The following is a 22,712-nucleotide window of genomic DNA, read 5'->3' as shown; positions in this document are numbered from 1 at the left end:
TGGGGAGGAGTCCAGGATAGAGCTAGCTCTGAGAAACTTAAGTAAGAGATGTAACTGGTCGGCTAATCGACACAAAACATATACATCTTTGTATGCAGAAAAATTGCCGTTTGGAGACAATATCTGGAGACATACGAAGATGAAAGAATATTTAGAGAAATATTAAAGCTTGACTTGATGTCTGAAGAGATGAACATGGCACGAGCAGTACAAAGTTTATAATATGATAGTACAAAACTAATATTCAGAGAAATATTAAAGCTTGACTTGATGTCTGAAGAGATGAACATGGCACGAGCTACAAAGTTTATAATGTGATAGTTCAAAAATTTTGAACTACCAGTAATGTGATAGTTTAAAATTTATAAATTTTGACTGTAAAGTTTCTAATCTAGCAGTATAAAGTTTATAATGTGATAGTTTAAAGTTTTGAAGCTAACAATACAAAATTTATAATGTCATGGTCCAAAGTTTATAAATTATGAGTGTAAAGTTTTAAATCTAGCAGTATTGTGATAGGTAAAGGTTTATAAATTCTAAGTGTAAAGTTTTGAACGTGCAAAGTTTACAACGTGGTAATGTAAAATTTTGAACCTACCAATATAATTTTTTTTATTTTTTTGTACAAGTTGAATTGTTAAAATCGTATAAAATATTATAAAAAATAGAATATATGAATTCTGAAAATAGTACTTTTATATTTATATAGATGTGAAACTATCTCCCGCCCATTTTTTCACCCACAACTCGCTGTCCTCAAAGAGAAAAAAAGCTCGTAGAATGAGCCAGCCCAAATAAAAAGTAGATAAGAGAAAGGAGAAATGCTAATGGACCAACCTAAATGAAAGCAGATGTTGACGGTTCTTAAGAATCAATTTTAATCAACAAATAAATAAGGAAAAGGATCTATATGCAAGCAACACCTAGAATTAGGGTTCGATCTGAGAGAATTCCACGAGTTTTGCTATTTATCTATTTCTACAGGGGGTTATCAGGAAATATGGAGGAAAGACCCACACGTCGTGTTTACATAGAGATATTAACTTGTGCGCCAATTTTCCTCGGTCTAGAAGAGTCTAGAAGCAACACGAGCGAGCGGGAGGCCGAGCGGGCCCACAGGCAGGGCACCCGCCCTGGCTAGGCAGCCAATCAGGCTTCATCACGCGGATTATGCTCCACCGTCTCTAAGGATTAAGGAAAACCGTTCAATTAAGGTCGGTTTGATCCGACGGCCCAGATTCACTTGAGGGGGCTATGTAAGCAGGACCCCTGGCCCCTGGAGGAGGGCAATCCCCATTATTCATTAGCATATTTTCCAGAGAGGATTCAGAGAGAGGTTCCTTAGGGTTCTAACCTCATAGGGCTTAGCATCCAATGTGAGATTAGACTTAGTTCTTCTAGATTGAGAGAGATAGAGTGGAGGTGTAGATCGGAGGAAGCCCGGCCTGTCGGTGTCTACTTCGAGGTTGTACCTATGGGATCAAGTCTTCTAACTCGAGGCTTCCTCCTAGGATTCTTCAGTATTTCGACTTCTAAATTCTAGTAAGTTCTTTGTTTTATTGTTCTTTGGTTTATGAGTTTACTTTAATCTCTTCACGTAGAGTTTAGAGTAACCATCGCTAGCGTAAACGTGGTGTTTGGGCTAGGATACTCATAGATATTCCCTGTCTAGCCGGACCGTGGTAGTAGCGAGGAACGTGACATTTCCGTAGCTACCTTTGTAGCCCATAATCCCGTTAGCAGGATCGATAGGGTTTATAGGTGCGGGTCGAACATCCTCTGTGGTGTCTAGATTCCGTAAGCCTCCCCAATAAAGCAGTAGATCATCCTTACCAAGGTTAGAACGAGGGTACAGTTATAGTCTTCTCTATACATCGCTCACATCAAATCATAGTGGTTGTAGCCTAAAGGTTAGTAGTAATAGATTTGGTTAGTCAGATGCACGCTTTCTCCTAGTGGTAAAAATATAAATACGATACTCTGGATAACCTCCCAGGTGAAGTGCTCATCGATATCCGTGCGCTTGCGAATCATTTCCTGATTGCGTTATCAAATATCAACAAGCATTTCTGGCGCTGTTGCCGGGGAGAAAGACAGTTTGCTGAGATAACCTTGAGTCTTACTACTAGCTTGTATTCATACTTTTATCTTTTCTGATCTTTTTATATTCTTTATTTTCTTTACTCTTACCTTATGGAAAACCAAGATTCTAAATCGATCTATCAATTTGCAACACCATCGAAAACTGACCTTTTACCATGGGAGTCATCACAGCCTATCCAAACATCCCAATATAGGTTAAGTTCGAGGTTGATTGCCATGATTCAAAACCTATCTTTTTCGAGAAAGGAAGACGAAAACCCTTACCTTCATATTAGAGATTTTGAGCAAACATGCGATTGTCTTCGCATTGAAGGCATTTCTGAAAAAACTTTATGTTGGAAGCTTTTTCCTTTTTCTTTAAGGGGAGAAGCTAGACGATGGTATAGTCAGAAGGTAAGTCAACAACAAGGTGAATGGGGAGTTTTACGAGCCAACTTTTGCCTAGATTTTTATTCCCTCGACCGTATCGGCAACCTTAGACTCGAAGTTCTATCTTTTAAACAAAAAGAAAATGAAACTTTCGGAAAATCCTGGAAATGTTTTTCTGATCTTTTAGAATCTGGTCCAAAACTTAATCTTGAAGACCCTGTTCTTATTTTTCACTTCTTTCGAAGTCTTCAGAAAAATCATAAACAAATGCTACATACAATGTCTAGAGGTTCTTTCTTTCGTATCTCTACTAATGAAGCTAAAGTGATCTTAGATAGAATCCTAGAAGCTGAGATGGATAATACCCTCTATGATGAAACCTACGAAGCCGAAGTAGACACTCTGCCAAATTTTTCACCTACTTCAGCTATCCCAAGTTCTCAGCCACAAAAGGAACAAATTCCACCAACTGATTTCATGTTGGATATAGAATCTAATCTTTTTGCTGATTTTGGAAACATTTCAAACTACCATTCTATAGACAAACCCCAAAGCAGCCATTCTAGCATTTGTTTACCAAATGAATATCAATTGAGAGAGCTTATTTCAGTCATGAGTAGCGAATGGTTAGAGGAGTCAGAGCTTTCCTCTGAAGTGATCCGTTTGGATACACCTCCTATAACTATACGTTGTGCTTATGATTCTGATCAATTTGATTCTCTCTATAATCCTGTTGTAGGGATCAATATCATGTCTAAAGCTTTTGCACATAAATTATTTGGAAAATTAGTTTTAACCCCCACAACAAAGTTCATAAAGGAATCTTCGGGACGATTAGTCCCTAGTCTTGGAATTATAAATGTCCTACCCTTTTTGGTAGAAGGCTCCATGGTTCATTTGAACTTTTATATCTTTAATACATGGGACTTCGACCTGTTGATAGGACAACCTTTTAAAAGACTCCTTTATGAAGGTCAAACTTGAAAGCTACACATTTCTTTTAGAAAAATTTTTAAATTTCCAATAACGATTTCTCATTCCTTGAATCATAAGACCGAGTCATATCTTCTGTCTGATCCTATGGAAGAGGTAAAGGCTGCGTATCTAGAGCTTTTAAATGAACAAGACTTGGAGGAAGAAGCCTCGTTCTTCATAGAAGAAGAGGCTGAACCTTCTGAACATGAACCCTTAGATGAGTTTGCAGAAACACCTAGACCTCCCATAGAGCTTAAAACTTTACCACCCGGTCTTACCTATGCTTTCCTGAATAATAATCCAGAGTTTCCTGTGATCATTAGTGATAAACTCACTCAGGAGCAAACTCTGCGATTAATGACTGTTTTAGAGAAACATCACTCAGTTTTCGGCTACTCTCTCCAAGATCTTACAGGAATTAGTCCTATGATTTGTACCCATCATATTCCGACAGATCTTTCTATTTCACCTTCTCGAGAGCCCCAACGTAGACTTAACAACATGATGAGAGAGGTAGTTAAAAAGGAAGTTATAAAGTTGCTGCATGCAGGGGTTATATATCATGTACCGCATAGTGAGTGGGTGAGCCCAGTTCAAGTTGTGCCTAAGAAGGGAGGCATGACTGTTGTTACAAATGAAAAGAACGAGCTATTTCCGCAACGCACCGTTACAGGGTGGCGAATGTGCATAGACTATAGAAAGATGAACAAAGCCACGAAAAAGGATCATTTTCCTTTACCTTTTATAGATGAGATGCTAGAGCGGTTAGCGAACCATTCGTTCTTCTGTTTCTCGGATGGATATTCAAGGTATCACCAGATCCCGATCCATCCTGATGATCAAAGCAAAACCACTTTTACATGCCCTTACGGAACTTATGCTTACCGTATAATGTCTTTTGGGTTATGTAATGCACCAGCTTCTTTTCAAAGATGCATGATGTCTATATTTTCTGATATGATTGAAGAGATTATGGAAGTTTTCACGGATGATTTCTCTGTATATGGAAAAACTTTTGATAGTTGTCTTGAAAACTTAGACAAGGTTTTGCGAAGATGTGAAGAAAAGCACTTCGTCCTTAATTGGGAAAAATGTCATTTTATGGTTAGGGAAGGAGTAGTGCTGAGACACCTAGTGTCTAAAAGAGGTATTGAGGTAGACAAAGCTAAAATTGAAGTAATTGAACAACTACCTCCACCTGTGAATGTAAAAGGGATTCGAAGCTTTCTTGGCCATGCTGGTTTATATCGTAGATTCATAAAAGATTTTTCATTCATTGCTAGACCACTTACTCTTTTGCTAGCCAAGGATGCTCCTTTCAAATTTGATGATGCATGTTTAACAACTTTTGAATTATTAAAGAATGCACTCATCTCTGCACCAATCATTCACCCCCCTGATTGGTTGTTGCCTTTTGAACTTATGTGTGATGCTAGTGATTATGCTGTGGGGGCAGTTTTGGGACAAACTAAAGATAAGAAGCATCATGCAATTGCTTACGCCAGTAAAACTTTGACATGAGCTCAACTTAATTATGCAACCACTGAAAAAGAGCTTCTAGCTGTTGTCTTTGCCATTGATAAATTTAGATCTTATTTAGTTGGAGCTAAAATAATTGTTTACAAGAGAAAGTAGAAAGAAAGAAGCTCGTGCGCTCTTAGTAGGTGCGGAGCTACATGGAGCACTGTGGATGCAGCCGCACCCACAAAAAAAGTAAAAAATAGTGATAAATGTTAAATTTTCACCATATTTACTCCCACAAATCATAAATCCTTGGGCTTATAAGGTAAGCGCACCCCCTGAATTTGTTCTAGCTCTGCTACTCGCTCTTAGTGCTCTGCAACGCGCACACACTCCTACCGATCCCAACACACGTGCGTCTGTATGAGTCCTGGCTTGGCCTTTTCGGTTTGGCTGTTGTCAGTGACGCAGATTGATGATCATCGGCGAGGATTGCCGCGCAACATGAGCGTAACTGCCATTAACAATCATGGAAACAGGTGTAGATACCCGATAACATGTAAATATGAGATTATTTAACTAGAAGAAGCATGACTTAGGTTAGGATTTATTCGTATGCATCACCCCTTGATCTTGATGAAAATTTAACCTTGGGTTTGATGCATGCATGGGTCAGCGGGGCGTGCTAGGGGCCGACTGTTAGGACGGAATTTATTGTCTGGTAGATTCCTACCCAATATTTCCCACGTTGTGCTAAGGGCAGATTCACTGGCTCAAATTGGGGGCTATAAATATGTGTTGGTCAGTCTTGGTTGACCTCTCTTGGCACTCTAAGATATTGATACACCTAGTGAGCATAACCAAGCCTCTTCCAATCATCTCTTTCATGTGTTGATCCAATGTGACTTGGGAATGATTTTCTAGTGCATTTGTATTGAGTTGAGGCATCTAGGCACCGGTGATTGGATTCATTGCGGTTTTTTACTCTCGGTGGTTGCCACCACCTAGATGGCTTAGAATGATCGTTGAGCGGCTTGGTGATTGTTGCCGGCTCCGATCAAGTTCTTTAGGGGTTCTTGACTTTAGTCCCGTGAAGATTTGCAAAAAGGTATTCTAGTGGAGTGGCTTGTGGAGTGCTCTCTATTGTGGTTCTTATGACACTCTTGTGTTGACCTAGGCATGTGATGTCTATTAGGGCATGAGCCACCTAGTTAATGTCTTGGCACATGGACATAGGTTGCCAGCAAGTAATTGAAACACAAGGTTAAATCTCAGTGTCAATTGAATTATATTGTCCCTTGCCTAGTTCGATATAAAGCTCTCCACTTACACTTTACATTCCTAGTATACTTGTGTAGAGCTTGCTTGCTTATGTAGCTAGTAGATGTATTTAGTTGTAATTAATTGCTTAGCTAGGTCTCTAGTGTTGAAATAATTGCTTGCCTTGCTTGATTGTGTGAATCAACTTAGAGATCTTAGCAACTAGTTTGTGTAGGAGGCTTGTTTGGAGTGAAATAGAGCTAGAGCATTACTTTACATAGATCAAATTACTCTAACGCTTTGAAGGAATTTGTTTATAGGTTACTCACCCCCTCTAGCCATTTAGATCCTACCAACGAAAAGCTCCCATGGACGATTGCTCTAGACACTTTTAGCTATAGAAGATAAAAGATAGAATTGATAGATACTCCCTCTGTTTTCCAAATTACAAGTCATTCTAATTTTTTTAAGAGTCATAGTATTTTAACTTTGATCAAAGTTATTAAGAGATTTGGGCGTGTTTGGTAGAGCTCCAAACAGCTCTAGATCCAAAAAGCCAGCTCCACTTCTATTTTTACTAGCCAAACACCTCAGCTCCAGGAACTCCAGATCCAAAAAAAACATGGAGCTAGCTCCCAACTCCACCAAATCCACGGAGTGGCTGAGGGGGTGCTCTGCAATTGTTGGTTTTGTAATCTGGCGTGGAGTTGAAGAAAATTACCCACCTTTGCCATCCAATACACAACATAATGATTCATTTCTTTTTTTTTCCCACCCAACGCCGGCTGGTCTGGAACCTCACGATACATACGGAACTCCCGCGAGTCGAGTCGCGCCGCCTGCACTCCCGCCCATCGCGGCCGCGCCCTTGCCTCCTACACCGCTGTTGCCGTCGAGATGGCACGTCCTCCTCTTCCTCCACCGCCGCCTGAAAGCCCTAGTTTGGTTTTGGATAATTGATGAAACCCTAGTACTAACCTCTATGCTAAGTGTGTGTAGACTTAATGAGGTTGGTACATGCCAAGTGATGGAGCAAGTAATGATCATGGTGTTGATGGTGATAACCACAAGATGATCAAGTGCTCAACTTGGAAAAGAAGAAAGAGAAAAACAAAACCCTATGGAGATCAAGGCAAAGGTATTGCTTAGGGTTTTGGTTTTGGTGATCAAGACACCATAGAGGGTGTGATCACATTTAGGATAGACAACCATACTATAAAGAGGGGAATTCTTTGGCTAAACGGTTATCGAGTGCCACTAGGTGTCATTGTTCATGTGCATGCATTTAGAACCTAGTGAGCTAACTTAACTCCTTCGAAGAAAATGTTTGTGAAAATGCTAACACACGTGCACATGTTGGTTTACACATTGTGGTGTTGGCACACTTTGAGAAGGAGGTGGAGTTTGAAGGGTAGAGAGAGGATGGGTTCGGCGCTTTTCAAGAAAATGAAGTGCATATTTTCTATTGCGCCGGTGGTTTTTTTTCGAAGAAGTTGCAGGAGTATTTCTCGTTGAGAAACTCTCACCGGACGCTGGTGTTGGCAGCACCGGACGCTGGTCCAGAGCGTCCGGTGTGGTGTCAGTGGCGCAGGTGTGCACCGGACGCACCGGAGTGAGTCCGGTGCTTAGCGTCCGGTGTGCGGGTGGTTTGGCGACTCTCTCTGCGCATGAGTCCGGTGAGCATCGGACGCTCAGGGTGCGTCCGGTGTCTCGCGTCCGGTGACTCTGCGAGTGTGCGGAGCTCTCTGCGCACGGGTCCGGTGTGCACCGGACGCGTCCGGTGCCAACCTGCTCAGCGTCTGGTGCTCTGCAGGTTACCGTTAGATTCTGACACGCGGCTGATGTTGGAGCACCGGACGCAGGTGTTGAGCGTCCGGTGACCCCGTGTTTTGCCCAGTGAAAGAGCCAACAGCTCTATTTGCTTGAGAGGTCTATAAATACGTGTTTGGCCGGCTTGGGGCTCACTCTCTTGGCATTCTAACATACTTGACATCCTTGTGAGCCTAAGCAAACACCTCCCACTCATCTCCTTCATAGATTAAACATCTTTGTGAGATTGGGAGTGATTCCAAGTGCATTTGCTTGAGTGATTGCATCTAGTGGCACTTGGGGATCGTTCTAGCTGCGGTTTTCTTGTTACTCTTGGTGGTTGCCACCACCTAGACGGGTTGGAGCAGCGGAGGAGGATTGGCACGAGTTGGTGATTGTTCGTGGCCATCTCCCGGTGATTGTGAGGGGTCTTGTACCTTCTCCGGCGGAGAGCCGAAAGGTAACTCTAGTGGATTGCTCGTGTCATTGAGTTACCTCACTTGTGGGTAGGTTCTTGTGGTGTCCTAGTGAGGACGAGGTTCGTGCTACACCTCTTAGCCACCGAACCACCAAGTGTTGGTCGACACAACGGGAACGTAGCGTGCCGGCAAGCACATGAACCTCGGGAGAAAAATTGGTGTCTCAATTGTGTTTGATTGGCATTCTCCCGGTACTTGATTGTTTACATTGGTGATTGGTTCATCCCCTACTCAGTGGTATAAATATCTCATCCTCTCTTTTACATTCCCGCAAACTAGAGTAGCTTACTTACTTGTATAGAAACTTTAGGTAGCTTTCTAGTGTAAGTAGTGACATAGCTCTTGTGTGCCTAGTGATTATATCAACTAGAATTGTGGGATAGGTGGCTTGCAAACACCCCTTTAGAGCTAGAGCAAAAAGCTTCGCTTTGTTATTTACTAACTTCTTGCTCTAGTAAGTTTGTAGATTTTTAAATAGGCTATTCACCCCCCTCTAGCCATATTAGGACCTTTCACCGCCCCCTACTGGCCATCTCCCCTCCTCAAATCCTCCTTCTCGAACCGTGCCAAGGGCCGAACTTCCTCGACCAGCAACCCTAGGCGTGGCCATGGGCTCCTCTCCGAGCTTGGGCGCAGCGGCCGGCCTGGATGCACAAACCCATGGCGTAGGAGCATGTCTGGGCGGCCATGGCGTAGGGAACGACCATGTGCTTGACGGCACTGGCCATGGACGACAACAGGGAGTGCCGGATGTTGCGTTATCATTCTTGGCGTCCCAACCATCCGCTACGTCCAGTGCACAGCCTAGGAGACGTGCTCCATCGACCACCAAAAGGGCAAGGGATGATGAGGTATAAATTCAATTTTTATAGAAATTTGTAGGAATTTTATTCAATTTTTTATAAAAATTTGTAGGAATTTTATTCAATTTTTTATAGAAATTTGTAGAAATTTATTCATTTTTTTGGAAATCATGCATAGGGTGATCACATTGATTGGAATGATCAGTATACCACTATTGTGTTCTCGTTGTTTGCTGAACAAGTTAGAGAAGGAAGTAGGCCAAACATACACTTGAATAATGTGGGCTACACCGAGGTGAATGACAGGTTTTCTCAGTGTACTAGTATTATGTTGAAAAAAAGTCAACTTAAGAACAAATGGGACAAGTTGAAGGTATGGAGAAAATTGATGAGGAAACAAACTGGAACCAGTTGGAATTGGGACCAGGGAACTATCAACATGGATGCCGAGTGGTGGAAAAAAATCAAACAAGTGAGTGTCTTATATTTTCTTTTTAATTTTTCATGTAATACAATTTCTTACTTTAGTCTACATATTTAGGAGATACCTGGTGTCGGGAAATTTAAGAATAGACCTATCCAAAATGAAGATGATTTGAAGGTTATGTTTGGGAGCATCATAAATGAAGAGATAGATCATTGGAATCCTATGTCGTCCAACCCCATCATCCCTCCTATGGAGATGCACCCCATCATATCGATCTGGACAATGGTGAAGAGGATGAAATGGGGCATGATAATGACTTCGATAATGTTGATGAGGAAGTCTCTCCTACACCTGCTAAGAGAACGGCTCATATTATTCTTGAAAAAACTAAAAAGAAACCCAAGTCTAGCACTGTACTTGTTATACAAGATCATATTTCCAAGATATCAGATAGTGCTCTGGCTTTTGTGGCTTCTAAGCAAGTGGGGATCACAATTGGAGAAGTCATGACTCATGTCATTGCATGTGGGGCTGCTGAGGGGAGTGATGAGCACTATATGGCAACTGAGTTATTTGTGAAGAAAGAACATAGGGAAATGTTCATGACTTTTTCCACTGACGAGGCTAGGTTGAATTGGCTAAGGAGAAAGTTCGACATGCTGTTTTCAAAGTGATAATTATAGAAACTACAGTATAGTGTTTCAATCAAGTGTTATGTGAACTTATTTATATTTTAATTGTTGTGAACTTATTTATTGTGCTGTGAACTTATATTGCTATGTTATTGCTGGCAAGTTATACCTCTCTTGGGCAATATTTGTGGAATCTGTGATGATCCAGTGAATCTGCAAGTGAACACTATTATGCTGAAAGAAGTGGACAGCAAGTTCTATTTTCTATTTATTTTTACTAGTACTATCGCAACCTTCTAATGCTGAAAGAAGTGGAGTGCAAAATCTTGTATATTTGATTGGGAAATTTGAGTTACTTGAAAAGCAACTGTGATATTGCTGTGAATTTTTTTATGTGTCATGGACAGCAAATTATGATTAGATAAATATATGTTGACATGCTGGCAAGTTATATAGATTTTTTCTGGTTTTTTGCAGATGTCTAGCGATGATTCTAGTGACGAGAATGGGGTATTTTTTAAAATGGTCTTAGGAGGTGCTATGATTGGACAAATATATGTTGACATGTTTCTTAATAAAAACCCTACAAGGACATCTACGACTAGTGGAATGGGGTATATGTTGGAACTTTTCCGCACTCCAGGAGAATGCCATCGCCAATTGCGCATGAGCCTAGAAATTTTCGACGACCTCCACAAGTTATTGGTTGAGAGGTATGGGCTCAAACCATCAGCGCACATGTCAACTGAAGAGAGTCTAGGCATTTTGCTATTCATTTGTTCGCGAAATGAGTCCAACAGAAAATGTCAAAATAGATTCAAGCACTCAGGTGAAACTATTAGTAGGAAATTTGAAGATGTTCTTTTCTGTTTGATGGACATGGCAAAGGATTTCATTAGACCAAAAGATCCAAATTTTTATACGATGCATAGGAGGATAAGGGATGACAAGCGAGCGTATCCATATTTTAAAGATTGCATTGGAGCACTTGATGGCACACATATTCGTGTTTCACTTTCACCGGAGGAGCAAGTGAGGTATATTGGGAAGTCAGGGGTACCCACCCAAAATGTTTAGCAGTTTGTGATTTTGACATGCGATTCACATATGTATCAACGGGCCAACCGGGATCTATGCACGACACAAGTGTCCTGTACAATGCATTAAGTGTGGATAAGAAAATATTTCCACATCCTCCAAAAGGTAAATATTTTTTATTAGTTAGTTTACTTGTATTGAACATCAAAGTGTGTTAATATTTTTTATTTCATGTGTAGGTAAATATTATGTTGTCGATGTGGGGTATCCTAATCGCCCTAGTTATCTAGCTCCATACAAGGGTGAGAGGTATCATATGCCCGAGTGGCATAGAGGTATGGAACCTAGAACTCTGAAGGAAAAATTCAATCGTAAACATTCATCTACTCGCAATGTGATTGAGAGATCTTTTGGGTTATTGAAAATGAAATGGCAAATTCTATACAAGATGGGGAACTACCCCATGTGGAAGCCTCCACAATTTTATTCGTGAGCATAACAGTGAGGATGCGGACTTTGCTCGGTTTGATCGTGATCTTAATTTTATGCCTATAATACCAACCCGGTACAAACGATATGTTGTTCTAGCTAACGCATCAGATACATTTATTGCGGAAGCCAGTGCCACTTGTATGGATACTTTTCGGAATGAACTTGCCACATCTCTCGCTTTTGGTTGGAATTAGCTTGTAATGGATTAGTGATGTTGGGTTAACGTTTGAACAATTCATGTGTGTTAACATGTTTGAATAATCAAAGTTTTTTGATTAGTTTCTATTGGATGGCATAATCAAATGCATGGCATGTTTGTCTGATTAATAAAAAAAACAAAGCAGGCCAACGCCATGCACCAGCATGCACGAGGGGCGTTAGCAGCATGTCACAGCAAAAAAAACCAAGGGCAAAAGAGCGAAATCCAACCAAATTAGCTGTTTGCGGACCTAGAGCTGTTATCTTTGCCAAACACATTTCTTCAGCACCAAATTGAGAGCACAGCTCCACGCTAGAGCTGCTCTGTGATGGAGCAACACCTCAAGAGCTAGTTTAGCAGAACTGGAGCTCTATCAAAGAGACCCTATAAAGATTTATGATATCAAATAGGTATGCTATGAAAATATAATTAAAATGATCTAATTATACTTATTTGGTACTATAAATGTTATTATTTTATTATTTAATGAGTAAAATACACTGGCCGCTCTTTAACTTGTCGCCTTGTGCCATTTTGGTTCATGAACTTGCAAACGCGAAAAAGAGGCCCCTAAACTTGTCAGCATGTGCCACTTTGGCCCATGAACTTGCAAACGCGAAAAAGTGCCCCCTAAACTTGTTGATCCGTGCCACTTTGATCCATGAACATGCAAATACGAAAATAACACCGGCTGCATGGCACTGTTCTGTCACGTGGCTGCCTCTGGTAGGCCATGCATGGCACCGTTTATGGTGATGATGTCAGCACTTCTTTTTAAATTTACGAAATTGATATATTTTTATTCGTAGCGCCAAATATATCAAATAATATATCAATTTTAATCGCATCATCGAGCTCTTTCTAATGGTTTACTCCGTTTTGTTGTTTGAGATAGTTTTATTTAAACATTTTGTACAGGTTGATATCATCGTAAAACATCTATAAATCAATTTTCATAATTTTTCAATATTTTTGGCCTACAAAAAAATTAATTTGACAGGAATAATTTTTTGCTTGTTATAAAATTATCTCTAACTATATATAATTTTTTACTTTTATTTAATAAAGCTGGTCAAATTTAAAATGTTTTGACTCTAAAAAAGTTCAAATGGCTTATATATAGTTAGGGATTACGGATGGAGGGAATAGATAGAAGATCTAAACCATTGTCATTGGACGATTACAGTAGGCAGTGCGTTGTCAACAACAAAGGTGAACGATTTATATTGATTTTTTTATTATTATATTGGCAAAACCACTTACCTCTGACCGGCCTCGATCTGGCTCGTCCAAACTTGACCGAACGGCAGCCATTAGCCGATGGCGCCTCCTCCTCCTCCTCCTTGCCGGAGCCGCCTCGCCGGCGAGTGGCGACGCTGCCGCCGCTTCAGACTGTCACACGGCTTCTCGCACCACGTGCTGAACCTACCCTACCCAGTACCCACACTCCACTCCAGTCCACCCACCGGGACCTCTAACCCCAAGCTTGATCTCGTGCGCTCCTCTCCCTTCCCCTCCTCTCCTAGGGTTAGCAAGCTTGATCCCGTACGCCTGCTTGGGTGTCTGACCGCACCGGCACCGAGATGGTAGCCGCTGCTGCGGCGGTGCGGTCGGTGTCCCTCCGCCGCGTTGGCTCTCTCCTCCGCGCTCCTGTGCCCAGCGGCCTGACCACCTCGCGCGTCGCCGCACCCTTTCCCCGCCGCACAGGTACTGAGTGGCTCTTATATCTTTTGATGTTCCTCTAAAACGCTCATATGCTTCAAATTTCGATATGGGATCAGCAGTTGCTCCAACGCTATTTTGGTAAGAAATAGGGACGGTGCTCCAAACGGCTAACCACGGTTCTTCTCTCATTTAACTAAATGAAAAAAATGAGGGAAGAAAATGTCTATCTAGGTTATTTAATTACACTAGAGAAGAATCGCAAGTATCCATTTGGACTGGAGGACTATCCCCATCCTTATATTTTGGTTGTGGTCATCTTTGCTTATGAGCGAGTATTCAAAATGATTAGTTACCTGGTTGGAGCTAGGCAAAATTCCGTGACATAAGACTCAACCTCCAAAGTTCTATCATGTATAGTGATAAAAAGGTTATTAATTGTGATGTTGGTTCATTTCTAGCTTTTCACATGCTGTATTTTGGTGTGTGCGGAGCCACAGACAATGCTAACATGTTTTGTCATGACATTTGGAGCTTGTTTTGTTGCACACCAATCCACCCCAATCCCTCCCAACCCATGTGGGTTTTTCAAAATAAAAGGGGTTCGTTTTTAGACTTTTCTAATTGTTCCAAACTAATAGAAGTACTCCCTCCATCCCAAATTGTAAGTCATTCCAAGAATCTTGGAGAGTCAAAGCATTTTCATGTTTGACCAAAATTATAGAGTGAAATACTAAGATTTGTAACGTAAAGTGAGTTTACTATGAAAATATAATTAAGGAAGAATCTAATGATATTTAGTTGGTATCATAATAATTATTATTTTATCATATAAATTTGGTCAAACTTTGAAAAGTTTGACTCTCCAAGATTCTTGGAATGACTTACAATTTGGGATGGAGGGAGTAGCATTAATCAATATTTCTTTTTCAGTTCGATTATGTGCAGCCAAATAAGCCCTTAGGGCCTGTTTGGATCCCATGAATTGAAACCAATTTCTAGAAAATGCTCCCCATCATTACTACATTACTTTCTAATTCCTCTCAATTCCTGGGAACCAAACCTGGCTTTAGAGTAACCTAGGGGCAGGGCTTTCAAGGCCACTGGTTTTCTGGTTATTTTTACACTGTCAGGTTGCTAGGATTTCCAATTGGTGAGTATAAATAAGGCCTGGGAAGAACATGCCAGTTTTGTCAGATTTTTTTTCAGCGTGTTGTGTGCATACTCCCTATTTTTCTGAGTGATAGCTAGTAGTAGTAGTAGCTGCTGCTGCTGTGCATACTCGTGGATTGAGATAGAAACTACACAATTACACGAACACTACACTGCAGGTTAAAGAAGATGTTGTTCAAAGTGAACTTGAACCCCTAGCTAGTTATCAAATGGAGATGCGCCTGTGACAGCATCATTTGTGAAAAAAACTTGAAGAAACAAGAGTTCAAATGACAGACTTGTTAATTGCCATCCATTTATGTTCCTCAGCCACAAATTTCAACTGACCTTTCTCCTCAATCAAGGGAGCTACCATACTGGCAGTAGCAGCTGGAACTATTTGGCAAGTTCTAGACACACAGCTGGCAGGACCAACTAGCAGAGCACTTCTTTCTCATTCATCAGTTTGTGATACAGATACAGTGACATTCTTTCAAATTAATTTAATAAAAGCATTTACAACCTTGTCCATCAAGCTGGTGCATTGTGCAAGCCTGGTACCTAGCTGATGCAGCAAAGAAATGGTATGGCTGGGTTGCCAACTAGCTGGCAAGGCCTACATGTTGTGTGAATCCTTCTAGCTCACCACAAAGCAACTATCAACAAGGAAACCTAGCTAGTCATTACAAACCCTAGTTCTGCATCATGGAGGATGTGGGCAAAGTGCATCTGATTAAGGAGAATGCTATTAGAAGAGTTAGATATTGAAGACATCACCTGGACTGGATTTGGTAAAAGGGAGTTCTTTTATAAACATAAAAGGGGAATTCGATTTCGGCTTCCAAACAAGAGCTACAAGCATTTGTTTATTTTTCTCTCACCAGGTCATTGAGTTGGCTAACAAGTCTCCCTAAACAGTTATTCTTTTTTCTGCTCTACAAGTTCCACACAAAATACAATCCAAACTCCAAGTTTTTGGTTGATATTTTTTGTTTGTGCAAAAAGGTGGTTTATCATCAATTTCCTTGTTTAGGATATTTATAAATCATTATTACCTGTAAAGGGGATATAGGTTCCAAGATAATGGAATTGCCACTGCCTGACAAGATCTGACATATTTTCCTTTTTCATTAAAAACTGACATATTCTTGGGACAAGATAACCATAGCTAACTTTGTGCAGCCTGTTATAATTCATAATTGCAATTTGGTAAAGTATACCTGTTATTGTTAGCAAACATTGAAAGAAGTTTCTTTAGGAAGTCAGGGGCATCTTTTCTTTTGTTCGAAGAAAAAGGTTCCAATCATTTAGCCCCTCCAAAGAAATATATGGCTTCAATGTCTGCTATGTAACTGGCAAAGTTATCAGAATTTGGTTGTTAGTTAAACCAGTCTAACAAAATGTCATTCTTTGTCAACAGATTCCATGAAGATTTCTCAACTCCAATTAACAGCTACACGATTTTCAAAAGAGAATAATTCTGACGAGGATGACGAGCTCCTTTCTGAGCTCAGAGATAAGGTTACCTACAAAGTTATATACCTCTGTGCTAATAGTCTTAGACTCTTATTACAAAAATTTACCATGATGCCTACTACAGTGGGATGCAATGGAGAACAAGTCCTCTCTTGCCTTGTATGGTGCTGGAGCAATCCTCACTGTCTGGATATCCTTGGTTGTAGTCAAATCTCTCGACTCTGTCCCATTGGTATATAGCTAGCTTATCTTGCTATTTCCATGTACTTGTGTTTGTTTGTTCTCTAAGACCATGATGCTATTCATATTGTCATTTACTTATTTTATTATTTTTTTTGTTCCCCTGCCATGATATGTAGCTCCCAGGCTTACTGGAGCTAGTGGGGCTCAGCTACTCTGGATGGTTCGTGTACCGATACCTGCTTTTTCAGGTAATCTTAAAAGTTAAAACCATATAGGTTGACTGAGACTTCTTTTCCACCATTCAACACGAGTTTCTCAAGTTCAAGTTGTCCCTTTGCTTTGCACACCTAAAAGGCTGTTGGTAGAACCGTTGCACAGCTTGATATTAAGAGCTTGCACAGATCAAGTTGTCCACTGTCCATGCCTGTCATGCCTAGCAGATACTCAAACAGCTGGCTAGTGTGCTTTGTCAAAGTTAGATGCAGTGTCCTTTGCATTTTGTTTAATCCGAAGAAAATTCACATAGCATTTAGATTGCAAATAATTTACGTTGAATATGCCCTGGCACAATGATCTGTAACATAGAAATACTGATTTTGTACTTTTAGAAGAGAATATCCAGGTTTTGGTTCTGACTTTTTTTCTGGCAGGAAAATCGGAAAGAACTGGCGGAGCTTATCGATGATACAAAGAGAAAGATTATTGGTGACGATGATTAGCTGTTTACTGGTTTGTAATTCTATTTCTCTGATGGAACCTTGTAGGCTTCTACTCTTAATTAATGCCAGTCGATTTAGAAACGTCCTGGAATTATTCAGAGCTATGAGGTATGGCCTTCCACACCTCCTGTGCCGTCTGCAGTTGAGCATTTTATTTGCTGAATCTTCTTATTCAGCATGGTCTAGAAAAAATTCTTGTATTCTCCGTATATTTAGCTTATGAGGTATGGTCTTCCACACCAGATGTACCTCAAATTCCGTGTGCTTCCCTAGCAAGAAGTTAGCCGTCAGAACATATAAAATTCTAAAGATGTAAAATTATCTGAAACAGAACCGGATGCACTTTTTTTTCCGCACTTGGTCAAAGATGATGCACCTTATATTGCTATATATATCGAGTCATTATCAATCTATCACCAGCACGGTATGTACAGCTTCTTTGTTTTCCTTGTTGCTCTGAGTTAGCCGGCTGGCTGGCTGGCTGTTGAGTGTTGACAGTTGACACCAACCAGCTCTAGCTGCATGCTCGAATCATCGCACGAACCAATGCTGTATGATACTGTATGATATGTATGGTGCCATGCACCGGCTGATGATCCCCATATCTTTGCCGTACGAACGCTGTCAAAGACGTGCCACATTTAGATTTGCATCCTGTACAGTACCCATCAGCATCACTCTCCGGATTGCTTGGGCGAGATGCCTTTCTGCGCCCGAGATGGAAGTATGGAACCAGTGTGATGTGTCAAAAGGCTCGACGCGACCGCGCTTGGCTGCTCTGCTTGCCCCTGCGACTGCGAGCGAGTCCGCACAGCGAGGTGCCACTCACCCGTGACGGCGACCTCTGCGATGCAGATGAACTGCTGTGCTGGCTGGTGGATGGTGGGCTGCTGCTACTTGCCAGCGGGAAGCGTGTTGCTTCTTTGACAAAAAACCTGTACGGCGCCATCTTTTTATTATTCTATTGTTATCAGATCAGAGAAGACGATTTCGTTTTCCGTTGTCCGTTTTGCCCTCCTTATTGGCTTGAGCTTATCAGGGCAGATCTCGTTCAATATTATTTTTCTCTCGTAACAAATTAACTAATAATATTTTTTTTACCATGGTCTATCCGCTAAACGAACCAGATGATTTTGATGTGCAAATTCAAGCTTCTCGTCAACCCTGGCAACCGGAAACATAATTGTATCTTTTATAGGCCTAGAATGTCCGAATTTTGTGCCTCATTATGCTGACATTTGCGACAAGTGTGAGGAAAGTGCTTGTGCTGTTAAAGTCCAATTCAATAAATGCTTCATAATTTTTTTTAGTCCCACCTATTGATTAACTGTGCTGTAGAAATTGCTGGTTCACTTAAATGGATAGCTTTTTTTATCGTCAGTGAAGCATGTAGGATGAATTGGGAGATCACTGGAACTGAAATTTCAGTTTTGTTTATTGCGTCGAGCCATATGAGAAGGTGTTATGTGGGAAACCATGGTCCATGGGTCAAGGACCAGGCGCTCTATAAACTCATATCGGTCTTAGTCCAACGCCCACTCTAATTTAAGCTGTGTATGCCAGTTCTATTACTTGAGGCTTCAATTTTAAAATTGAAGTAGCTAGAAAAGCATACTGTAAATGTGAAGTGTGTTATTGTGTCAGTTAGGAGCAAAGTTATAAATATATTGAAATAAAGAGAAATTCTCAAATGCTACTTTTATACAATCATTCTTTTTACTTATATCAGGTTTTAGAATTGTGTACATTGTGTAATAGAAGATGGATAGCTAGAATTGAGACTCTGAATATTGTTTGGCACTTTAAGATAATAGTGTACAATATGAGGGTGACCGTGTTCTTCTTATGAAATTTACTAGGAATATGAGACGACGAAAAAATGATTGGCATTATTTGTTCAGACTATAATGGATCCCAACATGAAGCAGCTTCAAGAGGCTCTGGTTGACATTGAGACTGATGCAGAACAAGTTCTTCTGGCTAGGCATCAGGTTCATATGTGTTATTGGTTTGCCTTATTGATACCAGATGAGAGTCTAAACATCACTCTTCTGATTTATTGTCCCCTGTTACTATCAATTAATGGAAAATGATATGACAAGAAATGCAAACAGGGAGGCCTGACAACCCTCCAGAAACAAGCTAGGACAACCAAAAGCAGTGTGCCATCTCCCTTTGAGGTCGTAATGAAAGACATCGATGGAAACTCTAGCAAGTAGCTGATAAAGGATATATCTCCAACTTGTGGAGACCACAACCCCAAAGAACATACTTGGCTAATGTTTCCTACATCTGATGTTTTTGCTCGTGTCCCATTTCATGTGACACATACTATTCTGGAGAAAGGTATGCTTAAGAATCGTGCTCCGCAAAAGTCCGTCCATTTGAATTTGTTAGTGATGTACAGGTTCATTATATATAATGGAGCAAGCATTTATAGTTGATTTTGAATATCATGTAGATCATGCTTAGGCGGTAGCTCTTGCATTTTGTTTGCAACTATTTTGCATAGAAACTGCTAAAATGAACTATGTGCTGACACTATTTTTTTTAACCGGCTCTTGTGGCATCCAAACTATTTTCTGTCATTTTCATAAAAATGCAAGAAAAAAATGTGTGAAGCATCTTATCCTTTTTGCAAAAGGGGAAACTATGTGCCTATTTAGTTCAACTATTTATATTTAGCCAGTTCCTCGAGGCAATGCTTTTGACTAACAATTGCTTATTTCACTTTGTATTGGTGCAGACCAAGATGCCTTCATTTTAATATCAAGAAACTGAGAAGCTTCGTCAAGGAGAAATCACTTGTGATCGTAGAGAAAGACGCCCTAGCTAGAAGATTCGGTGCTAACACCATCCTTTGTCAGCCTTACAAACACACCTGAGTTGATACGGGAGGGAGCAAAGTGTAGTATCAGTTGGGTTAACTGTCCAACCACAATGTTGTTTCTTGGATATCTTCTATATAGATGTTTGCTTTTGTGTTGACCAAAATTTTGGGTCATTGTTAGCACTTGCAAAAAATTGTTCCAAATGGCTTCTGAGCTATTGAACCGTGGAGGTGGGTGCGGGGGTGGCGAAGGGTGCGGGGACACAGTGCAGCGCTAGGGCACCGTGGCAGGGGAGGGCGTGGAGGTCACGCCAGCGGAGAGGATGCAGTGGATATCAAATATTTCTTTTAGGATATAAAACATTATCTTATAGTACAGAAAGGTCTGTAGTAGAATTTATGAGCATATGACGTCATGCTCTCTGTGACAGTATTAATTTCACGAACTTTACTTTTTGGATTAAATGTTACTTTAACATTGATATTTAGTTTTATAGTGATGTTATCTTATCGTGTGATCCATATGTTTTCATACAAAAGTTTAATTATCCCGTGGCAACGCACGGGCACGCTACCTAGTTTTATATTATTTAGAAGAAAGAGTAGCAGAAATGGACTCGCTAGCGAGGAGTGAAGTGCTAGGCTTGCATTTTTTCCTAGAATAAAAGCTGTGTCCGTCTCTCTCTTTCTATGCTGTGCAGGTTAAGGCCCTGTTTAGATTAGTGATGAAAAATGTTTGGGTGTCACATCGGATTTGTCGGAAGGATGTCGGGAGGGGTTTTTAGAAACTAATAAAAAACAAATTACATAGTTTGTCTGGAAACTGCAAGACAAATCTATTAAGCATAATTAATCTGTCATTAGCACATGTGGGTTACTGTAGCACTTAAGACTAATCATGGACTAACTAGGCTTAAAAGATTCGTCTCGTGATTTTCAACCAAACTGTGTAATTAGTTTATTTTTTATCTACATTTAATGTTCCATGTATGTGTCCAAAGATTTGATGGGATAGATGAAAATTTTTTAGATGGGGAACAAAACAGGGCCTTAGTATTCTCCTTTTTTTATTCGATCTCGTGTCCAGATGAGCTAGTGTTTTGTGCGAGCCATTGCAGACACTCTTGGCCCAGTTTCATGGCTCTGTTTTCAATACTATTAGGTGTTGAAAACAGTGTAAATAATTTTTATGTTCATGAAACTCAATTTATCTCATGAAATTTTTTTATCTCTCTTCATTTATACTATACCATGTCAGCTTATTTAACGCCTATAAAACTCCTATGACACTTCTATTGAGATTGGAATTTATGCTCTCTAAGAAAGTGGCTTTTTAGGGCACTCCTAATGCAGAAACCATTATAGTTTATATAGGCATTAATTATAGTGTCATCTAATTATTTTGCTGATGTAGCAATGTAGTTATTGAACAGAGAGAACAAAAATCATAGAAACTGGGTCTGAGTTAGAAATCATGTCTACACGAGATCCAAGACATGAAATGGTATGATTGGTTAAAATTGAAGAGAGAATAATTATGATGAAATAAAAATTTAATCTGTAGAAACTATTCATTGGAACTATGGTTTCTATATATAATATCTATAAAATTTAATAGGTATATAAACTATGTAGCTTCTAACATTAGGACCGGCCTTATGCAACTAATTCCGATGTCCAAATTCAGGCTTCTCGTCAACCATGGCAACCGAAAACATAATTGTATCTTTTAAAGGAAACAAAAGGATTGCTATCTGCAATGATCTCCGGCCTTTTCCATTGAAAGAGAAAGAAGGGTTACACAATACAATAAAGTAGTTGGAACAACTTTTCCTGTGCAGCACCATGTGCAGGTGCAGCTGATCCAGCTGTGCATGTTGCTCAAGTGGTGAGATGAGATGCCCTCACTTGGAACCGTCGGATTAGGCCTTGTTTAGTTGGAGGTTGAAAATGTTTTAGTGTCATATCGAATGTTTGGTAGAATGTTGCAAGAGATACTAATAAAAAAACTAATTATATAATTCGTCTGAAAACTGCGAGACGAATTTATTAAATTTAATTAATTCATCATTAACACATATAGGTTACTGTAGCACTTATGGCTAATCATAGACTAACTAGGCTTCAACTAAGCTGTATAGTTAGTTTATTTTTTTATCTATATTTAATACTCTATGTATGTGTCCAAACATTTAATGTGATTGGTGAAAACTTTTTAGAGGGGACTAAACAAGGCCTTAGGAACCACTAGTAATAATCACTTGATTTACCCAATGAATCACAAGCCTTTCTGCCGTCGATCGTGTCCGGGTGCTTTCATTGTGTTTTCCACTTCCTAAACAAACAGGACATTTCCTTGGGGAAGAAAAAAATGACCGATCGTTCGCAACCAGACCGGGCCCACATGTCATACCCACGGGCTCGACTTTTTGCCAACTCCCGCAGCCCGAGGGAGGGAGAGGTTCGCAGGGGGGGATATTCGCACCGACCACGTACACCGAGCCCACCACGCCGAGATCATCTCTCCCTCTGCTGATGACATTCGGGTCCCACTGGTTTGCCGCCCCCGCGTGTCAGAGACACTCGCCGCCCACCCACGCCTTGCGCGAGGGGTGTCGGTGTGGGCCCAACGCCGTCGCCGTG

The 22,712-nt window shown here is 40.5% G+C and overlaps 1 protein-coding gene across 1 annotated transcript; it reads left to right on the top strand.

The window, feature by feature from the left end:
- On the top strand, positions 13,347-17,629 carry LOC8075652 (protein CURVATURE THYLAKOID 1A, chloroplastic). The gene is made up of 5 exons (XM_002445487.2): positions 13,347-13,754; positions 16,282-16,382; positions 16,462-16,569; positions 16,697-16,768; positions 17,171-17,629. Exons 1-5 carry the CDS (start codon positions 13,631-13,633, stop codon positions 17,237-17,239), a joined length of 474 nt encoding a protein of 157 aa, XP_002445532.1. The 5' UTR covers positions 13,347-13,630; the 3' UTR covers positions 17,240-17,629.

The sequence above is a fragment of the Sorghum bicolor genome, chromosome 7, assembly GCF_000003195.3.
Source record: "Sorghum bicolor cultivar BTx623 chromosome 7, Sorghum_bicolor_NCBIv3, whole genome shotgun sequence".
Classification (NCBI taxonomy): Eukaryota; Viridiplantae; Streptophyta; class Magnoliopsida; order Poales; family Poaceae; genus Sorghum; species Sorghum bicolor.
Note: the sequence above shows the minus strand (reverse complement) of the source record. Positions and strands in the feature narration are given on the sequence as shown.

Excerpts from the sequence above, each read along its gene's own strand:
- LOC8075652 (XM_002445487.2), top strand. The coding sequence starts at position 13,631 with ATGGTAGCCGCTGCTGCGGCGGTGCGGTCGGTGTCCCTCCGCCGCGTT. Across the intron at positions 13,755-16,281 it reads ACCCTTTCCCCGCCGCACAG|ATTCCATGAAGATTTCTCAA; the intron begins GTACTGAGTGGC and ends CTTTGTCAACAG. Across the intron at positions 16,383-16,461 it reads TTTCTGAGCTCAGAGATAAG|TGGGATGCAATGGAGAACAA; the intron begins GTTACCTACAAA and ends TGCCTACTACAG.